The sequence below is a fragment of the Myotis lucifugus genome, unplaced genomic scaffold (genome assembly GCF_000147115.1).
Source record: "Myotis lucifugus unplaced genomic scaffold, Myoluc2.0 scaffold_139, whole genome shotgun sequence".
Taxonomy (NCBI): domain Eukaryota; kingdom Metazoa; phylum Chordata; class Mammalia; order Chiroptera; family Vespertilionidae; genus Myotis; species Myotis lucifugus.
Window position 1 is genome coordinate 3,063,666 of NW_005871187.1, and position 9,189 is coordinate 3,072,854.

A 9,189-nucleotide genomic window follows, 5' to 3' on the forward strand; every position below is an offset into this window, starting at 1 on the left:
CTTTACCTTAACTGAGACTGTCTGTTGTCTTTTTTACATCTATGATAACATACCTGCTAACACATGTTTGGAATATCAAAGTAATTTCCTTTTTTTCTGGACCCCTCAAAGCACAACCATGGAACCAGAGCAGAGAGCACAAATCTCATTGTTATTGTATTAATGGTTGACTGTGAACTATCTTCTTCCCACCAATGTAAAAGAAGTAGGTGTGTATTTCCTTTACTTTTTACCCAATCCCAGAGGTGTCCCCACTTTGCTTTCTCCTGCCTTCCTAAGGTATCGTCAATGGATTTCATGTAACCCCCTTATGCCTCCTCCTTTGATTCTAATGTATAAAGTAAGGTGCAAACTGCCATTCCCTGGAGCATTTTCTCCATTGGTTGAGATACTGCTTCCTGGCAATTGTCATCACTTTGGCTCAAACTCATAAAAATTCTTACAGGTTTGGACATTTCTTACATTGACACTTAGTAGCTTAACACAATAAAAGACTGAAGTTTGGGGTAACTGTTTGGAGTAGTGGCCCAGCAATTCCGGCTTCTTCCATCTTGTGGAAACTCTCCTAAGACATGCTCCTAAAATCGGCACAGCAGAGGAGGGAGGCCCCTGGAGAAATTTGCACCAGAAATCAAATGTTTCCATCTGGAAGTGATATTGATCACTTCCAGGCACAATCCACTGGCCAGCACTAGTCAGGTGCCACTGCCCATCCCTCCCGACACCAACTACAGGAAGTTGGACTGTAGGAAAACATAACCCTCCCGTGTGCCTGGAAGAAGAGAGAAGAATGTACCCTTAGAAAACTCTACCATGCTGTTACTGCTTTTACCTAAAATTAATTTTAGAATCCTAATATGGAACATGGAAAATAGACTTTCTTCCCCTTCTATATGATATAAATTCCATAAGAATGAAAAATATTTGAAGTTTCTGTATTTCCAAATTTCCCACATGAATATTTTGCATGGTTGTCTACTTCCCACTTCAAATTTGAAAATTTAGCTCTGTGAGTGGGGCATTATAATCAGTAATAAAAGTATTATAACTTAACCATAATAGAAAGTTTTTAAAATAGTAGAGACAAAGATGGCTTTATTATAAACATAAAACATTTTATTTTCTGTAACAAAAGCTCTCCCTGGCATTTCAGGGTGTTAGTAGGTAGTGGCTGCGCACTTTTTCTCAAGCTGCTTTTTCTCTGGTGTAGACTCTGATCTCTGCCTCTTTCTTTCTTGGGAGGAGACATTCATCACCGTGGCTGCTCCCAGGTTTAATGTAGAGTCTTACACTTTGTAAAAGAGCTTCTGTCTTTGCAAAACTGGCCCATATGTATCGATAAGCTATGAAACTTGACCTTTCTTAGCACTCATCTGTAGAACTAAGTTATAAAAGTACATAAAATATTGCATTCTAAATCATGCAGAATGAGGTGTAAATAAAATTATACTAAATAGCTCAGAATTTCTAAAAAATATATGGCTTTTCAGGAAAATTCCTTCCTTGGGCTCTTGAAATATATTTTTCTGTTCAATGTTGAAACAGTCGATCAATTTCGTCTACAGTTGAACCAGCTGTTAGCTTTCTGGAGAGTCAAAATTCTCTTTGTTTTAGGATCAAATTTGTACTGCCTTGTTCCACGGAAGAAATAGAGAAATCCTAGAAAGAAAACAAAAGATATTTACTACATTACACAAGTCATTTCTAGGTTTAACTTGAATTCTTAAAAAACCCAAGTCATTTGTGAGAACAAAAATTTTTTTTTGGCATTTGCTGTTCTAAATAATAATACTGATGCTGTTTTATGGCAAAAAAAAAAAAAAAATAGAGGAAATAGGTATATATTCACTTACCATCTTTCTGGAAAACTGCATCAACTTTGTTGCCAATTCCAGGAAAGTTAGCTGCTATCTGTTTGGGATAACCTGCATCCATGGATTGTTGGTATTCATCATACCTGGTCCGGAAATGATTAAATGTGTCAGAACCATTTGTTAAACAAGCAGCCTTCTCAAAATCACTATAGGGCCGTGGTCGGCAAACTGTGGCTCGCGAGCCACATGCGGCTCTTTGGCCCCTTGAGTGTGGCTCTTCCTAAGCCTTAGGAGTACCCTAATTAAGTTAATAACAATGTGCCTACCTATATAGTTTAAGTTTAAAAAATTTGGCTCTCAAAAGAAATTTCAATCGTTGTACTGTTGATATTTGGCTCTGTTGACTAATGAGTTTGCCGACCACTGCATAGGGTATTCACCAACAAGAATGTCATAAGAACTAATTCCATAGATCATGTGTACAATGGGGGTGGGGTGGGATGAGGTGAGGTAGGATGTTGGGGAGACTAGAAGATTTATAAGATCCCTCTAAATCCAGCATCTAAATCTAATTTTCCAGGTGATGCCACACTGTGTCTTATTAAGGTATAATGTGACTAAAGATAAGTCTCTTTTGGCTGAAGTAGCTCTCTCTCTCTCTCTCTCTCTCTCTTTTCTCTCTCTCTCTCTTTTACTTCTTCTTTTTTAAATTCATCTCCAACTGACCCCTGGATTCCTGGGACAGCTATTGCATGATGATTATTGATCAAGAGACTTGGATGCTTGACTGGCTACAGCCATTCATAGAAAAGGCAGCTAGCCAAGGCAATATGAGAATCATTTGTGAGTGGTTCCATTTAGAACTTTCCTTCTATGTAGAGAAATCTGGTGCCCTAACTTTTTCTTTACCTCCAGATCTTGTCAGCAACAAAGAAGTATGTTTTCCCAGTCTCTTCCTCAAAAACAGCAGCATCGATATTCTTCACACTTCTAGGGAAGCCAAAGGAACTGTAGATGTCCTTGGGGTATCCGGGCAGCATTTGCTGCCCCTGAACGGCCCAGAACTTGTTGCCTGCCAATCAAGAAACAGCGGTTAAAACACCCTGAGCACCAGTAGGCAGTGAGCAGATTTCTACCTAAGTTAGTTTCACAGACTAGAGCAGTGTCCTGGCTACACATCAGAATTAACTAGGGAGATGGTTAAAAATACAGATGCTGGTATCCAACCACAGACAAATTAAATCAATATATTTAAAAAAGTGTTCTTGATGATTCTAATATGCAGCATCTTCGAGAATGGCTGGTTTATGGGGTTGGAGACTTCTATCCGGAGCCAGGCATTGACATGACTAAAGAGTTCATGAGGCCACCTCAGGGATAGTCAATTTATGGAATTTCAGGACCTCTCCTGCTTTAATGTACATACAAATTGCGTGGGAAGCCCGTTAAAATTCAAGGAGGTCTGGTGAGACCTGACAACATGAATGAACCTCGAGGGCACTCAGCTGAGTGAGATTCTGTATTTCTAACAAACTCTCCAGGTGATGTCAATGGTGTTGGCCTGAGGGTCACCCCTTGACAGCAAGGCTGCATGCAGCATCCCTATCTGCTGCCTAGGAGCCCACCCCCTCTGAGGAGAGTCATTTATGTAAAAATAGCTCTAGGACATTACACAAATCAAATGCTTCTGTTGCATCCCCTCTACAGCATTGATCCAAGTCTCTGTATTTCATTTCTCAGCAGCCCCAAGAATGTAGAGAGGGTTCAAAATACATAACTAGTATTCATAGAACACAATTTCGTAAGTCTAGCGTCATAAATAGGCCAGAACATTTATATCTCCAGTCATATGCTTTTGATTTAAAATGACTCAGAAATGCACTGTGCAATTCTTAATTAAGGTGATGGACTCCCTTAATTGATTTGGTGAGATTTATATTTTTAAAATTCCTTGGAGAGAAAGGAGGTAGTATTCGCTTCTATCTCAGCCAATGAGAAATTAATTCATACAATCATTGGAAGCATTACCTTTGAAAAACCGGACTTCATCTCTATCTGCAAACTCATAAGCAGCTTGAAGTCCATTTGGCAGATTTGGCCAGAAGGTAGTGATGAAATTGAGCTCAGGTTCCGGGTAGTAATAACTTACGCGTATGTAGAACCTGGTTTGAAAAACAAAGAAAAGGGTTTTTATCTAATCTATAGCAGGTTATGACTGATATCCAGCTCCTTCTTACTGCTGGCCTAGTGGTGTGCTGGTAAATGTTTAACATCTGGCTGTCCAAGGTGAGGGTGGCGGGGAGTCCTGGTTTGCAGCATTTGCTTATTCCCAGATTGGAAATATTCCCACAATGGCAGATTTCAAGAGATTTGCGTGTCACACCACTGTGTGGTATTTCTGCCACACAAATACATTAGGCAAGAATATAAATAAAGAGTAAAATGAGGCAAAATAATTACAAAAAGGTGAGTTGTTCTTTTTAATCCTTTCCTGAGTATACGTTTATTGATTTTAGAGAGAGGAGGAGAAAGAGAGAGAGAGAGAGAGAGAGAGAGAGAGAGAGAGAGAGAAACATCAAGTGAGAGAGAAACATCGATGGGTTGCCTCCCCATATGCGCCTCTACCAGGGATCAAACCTGCAACCTAGGTATATGCCCTGACTGGAATTTGAACCCACAACTTTTTGGTGTATGGGGTGATGCTCCAAGCAACTGAGCCATCTGGCCAGGGCCAAAGAGGTAAATTTGAATTATTTTTATTACCTTTAGTTAAATATAATTATAAATTGATGTAATTTAAATTTTTTAAATTCATTTTTAGAGAGAGAGGAAAGGAGAGGGAGAGGGAGAAGGAGAGAAACATCTATGTGAGAGCAAAACATTGATCATCTGCTTCCTGCATGCCCCCCATCAGGGATAGAGCCCATGATCTAGGCACGTGCCCTGACCAGGAATCAAACTGGAAACCTCTTGGTGCATGGGATGACGCCCAACCAACTTAGCCACACTGGCCAGAGCTAACTTAACTCTTAAGAATGTTTGTATTTAAAAACCAGCTTGCAAAATTCTCAAAATTTAAAACTTGGCTTTGGCGAGCCCTTAGGATTCTGCTGCAGCACACCATTGGCTGGAATACAACACTAACATCCTACACTAGTGTACACTTTCAACACACAGGGCCTTCCCTACATCATGCCCTATCTCACACAAACCCTTCAAGAAAGCATTACTCTCCTTTTACAGGTGAGAAATTAAGGCCAGGGAGGCGAAGGGAGCTATCTAACGCTGAGCAGCTGGTGAGACAAAGGTTAATTTTAAACTCAGGTCTGGGAGCCCCTCCCTTTGTCTTGCTTTGGTTGGTGGTTTGCAATGTTGATTCAACAGTCCACAGTGACTGGAGAAACAGCAACACATAGACTGCCATTGGCCCGTCAGAAGCATTTCCATATTCGAGGCCACAGGAAGGACTGTGTTTGCTCTCATCTACCCAGGAGAGGGGCCTCCTGAACTCATGGGGATTCTCCCGCCATGGCTCCTGCCCCTCTCTGGGCCTCTGGAGGCAACAGAGACCTGTCACCACCACAGGCTTTGGGAGGATTATCTTTTCCAGAATGGAAGGGGTGATACTTAAAGGGGACCAGCATGATGGTGCCATGAAAATAACTGATTTCTCTTAATAACGCACTAACATCCTGATTATCATAAAGAATATCATAAGTGATAAGAGCCCCGGAGAAGGTGTCAGAAGACCAACTTTGTATCCTCAAAGGATCTCTTTCCTTCCCTATGCCTTACTTTACTGATCTGTAAAATGGGATTATATTTACTGACTTTCTGCTGCAGTGTTTTGGTGTTTGTTTTTTTTTCCTGATAGTCAAGTGGCAGAATACATGTGGGAAAACAAAATTGTTATAAATTAATTAGGTTTGGCCAATGCAAACAAGTGCTATCACATAATTATGTATGTAAACAAATGTAAGATAAGCAATGTGTGAGGCATAGTAGTGGCCCATATGGATCCGTAGTAGTGAATGTTGTTATTATTACAAACACCAAACAAGAAGAATTGATGTCTTACCTGTCTTTGAGGAACATCACTTCTCCTCGAATCGTAGTGATAGCATCAAAGGTTAGTTTACTATCACACACTTTCGGTGTTTGGGGGCCCATTGGCTGGTTGGGATTTTCAGAGCGTCCTAAAGAAAAAACAGATCTGAAGTTAGTGCTGCCTGGCTTGTGAAAAGGACATAAACAATGAAAGGCAGCTTCTTAAAAGATACTGTATCTCATGGCTGCATCTAATGGCCCCTTGTCTGTGATGGTTTTCTTTGTACTCACCATATATGGTCTGGATACCATCGATGTCATCCTGAGAGAGTTGAATATCACCGCTGAAGAAGTAGTTGGGGAACATCAAAGCCCCGATATCAGTAGAATGGGAGAGTCCAAGAGAGTGGCCCAATTCATGAGCAGCGACATGATACAAGTTGTAATCTAAAAGGGCCAGTAAACCCATTTGCAATTACTTGAAATGTTTTCAGTTTTTAGATATTTAATGAAGCAGTAATCTACAACCCTACAGAGAGTAGAACTAATGCTCTTATTTTCTTCATAGCTTTAAATATATATATACTTTTTCCTAAGGTGAAAGGAATGCGTTAGTTAAGAGTAAAGAGCTTGGTTAAAGCCTAACGTCTATGATTACCCTGATATAATAAAAAGGCAAACTCAGTCGACTGAGGGTCTAGCACAGACTCATCAGTCTCACCAATGATTAGATAACACATATTTCACAGAGAAGCAATAGATTTCTATTAACACAAATTGTTTTTTCCTATTTACAAAACTGACACATCCTCCATGTTGGAAATTGTTTTTTCCTATTTACAAAACTGACACATCCTCCATGTTGCAAAACACATAAGCCTCTCCTCCCTTATTCCATATAATCTTACAACCACTATTAAATTTTGGTGTGTCTGCTAGTAAAAGAAAATTTTTTTTGGAGACGCCTATAGGTAAACCATTAGGATTCTCAACATTTTCTTAATAGAGATTTTAGTGTGGCCTATCTGTAGCCAATAAAATGCTGTTACTAACAGAAATATTATTTTCTTACCCTTTTCTAAATGTATCATGACTTTTCTTAATGGTAGTAGAAAATACATGCTTCCATTAATGCGTTCTTTCAGTTAAACCAACCAATTATTATATGCATCACAAAGGGGTGGGGAAAGTTGAGAAAGGCAAGATTAGTTGACTTACCTCTGAAATCTTTGGTCCATGTTTCATCCTCATCAAAATGAACATCCCCTCCAATACGTGGGCCTGGCTGAAAAGCATGAGCAAGGATTCCTCCAGGTCCATCAAAGCGAGAGTTGTCACCATGATCTGCAAGAAACAGAATTCAACAAGTGCCCTCCTTGGTTTTTAGGGTAGCACGGGAGAGAAGCTTTTGCTTTGCCATGAGGCCAACAGACTTCTATCCAATGTGATATAATTTCCTCCCTTAAGCCCATAAAATCAACACTCCTCTTAAACAAGAAACTCTAGCTGTGAAGCTGAAGAGATTTAGGGGCCAGGTGAAGTTGAGGTGAGAATACATTCATGCTACAAGAAGAGCTTACCTCCCCTGACGAAGGATATCAGTATGTCTGCTTGGCCTTCAGAGACCTTGGAGAAAGTTAGGGGTGTGACAGCACTCCAGAGTTGAAAGGCTTTCCGAATGGCATGGTCCACATCTGCTCTTGACAAATCTGGTGTGTAATTTTCAATCCTAAAAATGAAGTGGAATAGAGACATATAAGACCTCATTTCTTACAGCTGTGATGGGAGGTAGCATTCTCCGTCTGCTGCTCGGTCTCTTTACCTATAGGTCAGGTTTGTGTGCTCCCACCGAGGGTTTCCCTCAGTGAGGACAAACGGGGCCATGTCTGGCACCCCACATCTGGCCTGCTTCATCACCGCCAGGGTTTCAGCATCTGGCTTCTCAGTCACTTTCAGCCCAAAGAATTCCTGCATTTGCTTCAGTTTGTCAACCATGAGGCTGCTCTTTCTGTTCCTTCCAATTTGTTCCCCGTCACTCTTCAGGTCGTAGTACTTCTCCAAGTATTGCTGGGGAAAGATAGCATTACTGTAACACTGGACAGGAAATCTTTCTCAAGATTGATAGTAAGAGAGAGAACTACTTTGAAAGACTGTGTTTAGATTTCACGATCCTTATTATCTTTATCACTGCTGGAAGCTATAATTCAGAGGTAAATCTCCTTACCATCAGTTACTATGAAGTCAAAAATACAATCTGTAGAGCCAAATTTGCATATTGTTCCTTGGTTTCCTTTCACTTCCAGCTAGAAAAGGAGCGTCTATGCATGCATACATACATTTTGGAGGAGAGTGAGCTTTCTAACAATAATGTCTCTTTGTAGAAAATCCACAGTTAAATAACTACTACTACTACTAACTACTACTACTCTGTTATACTGTGGAAAAATGCAAATAGAGGCTTTTCCATTTCTGGCATGGAAATTCAGCAGTTACCTGGACCGTCTGCTCAGCATCCTCTTGCATTTTTAAAGGCGCTGCTGGGAAGCCATGAGACCCCACGCCCCAGAGCAGCAGCAGCAGGGGAAGGCTGAGCATGCTGACCTCTGTCTTCCTTCTCAGCTAAAGAAATCTGATGGCTCCCCACCTGCCTGAGGCTCCAATATCTCAGCTAGGGAGTTCCCTTTTTTATAGAGAGCCCTTGCTCTTCCAGAAAGCCGGAAGTGGTCTGACTCACGTTTCATAACATCCTCTTGATTTACTAGTAGCAGTGAATCGCCTTAGCAATCATCAGAAATGTGACTCCAAGTGGATTATTTGGGTTCGCTTGGTGTTGCAATCTTATGATTAATATCAAGCAGGGCGCGTGTGAAGGAGACACACTAAACCACGTAAACAGTTGTTTTTTTTTCGTTTGTTTCTATTCTGTTTGAGAAAGGCCTTGTTAAACAGGACGCGGATCACAGAGTATTCCACGATGTCTTAAAAACAGGTCTTGATTCTGCTTGTTGTAAAGTGATCCAGGTTGTACACACACCTTGCTTCCAGGGCAGAGGGCAGGAGTGCTGACATCACAGGCTCTATGCCTATTCAGCACCTGTAGTGACTGAAGTTTGTTGAGCTCCACTGGCATTCACCTTGGGGTGGTTTTCCTGGGTTCGGTGGGGTTCCCTGCTAAGCTGCCTACTACAGTATTTGCATAGCACCATGGTTTCCCTTAATCTTTATTCAGGCCCAGGATTTGAGAACCTTGGCTGAGACGACCCTCGTTCACAGGTGGCCTATGAGAACTCTCTGCCCTGTGTAGATAGACCCTGCCCATCGGCATCAT

At 41.0% G+C, this 9,189-nt stretch overlaps 1 protein-coding gene across 1 annotated transcript; it reads right to left on the reverse strand.

Annotated features, from left to right (window-relative positions):
• Positions 1–1,094: 1,094 nt before the first annotated feature.
• LOC102426724 (interstitial collagenase) lies at positions 1,095–8,523 on the reverse strand. The gene is made up of 10 exons (XM_006094671.3): positions 8,355–8,523; positions 7,684–7,928; positions 7,442–7,590; positions 7,080–7,205; positions 6,153–6,308; positions 5,893–6,010; positions 3,843–3,976; positions 2,724–2,886; positions 1,854–1,957; positions 1,095–1,659 (listed from the first exon to the last, which is right to left on the reverse strand). The coding sequence occupies exons 1-10, from the start codon at positions 8,454–8,456 to the stop codon at positions 1,550–1,552; spliced, it is 1,407 nt and encodes a 468-aa protein (XP_006094733.1). The 5' UTR covers positions 8,457–8,523; the 3' UTR covers positions 1,095–1,549.
• Positions 8,524–9,189: the final 666 nt, after the last annotated feature.

What these genes read in the sequence shown, in the direction of transcription:
- LOC102426724 (XM_006094671.3), bottom strand. Translation starts at nt 8,456, where the DNA reads ATGCTCAGCCTTCCCCTGCTGCTGCTGCTCTGGGGCGTGGGGTCTCAT. An exon ending in TGGTATCCAGACCATATATG is followed by an intron (nt 6,011 to 6,152) that starts GTGAGTACAAAG and finishes TTTTTTCTTTAG; the next exon opens with GACGCTCTGAAAATCCCAAC. An exon ending in TGCAGTTTTCCAGAAAGATG is followed by an intron (nt 1,660 to 1,853) that starts GTAAGTGAATAT and finishes TTTTCTTTCTAG; the next exon opens with GATTTCTCTATTTCTTCCGT.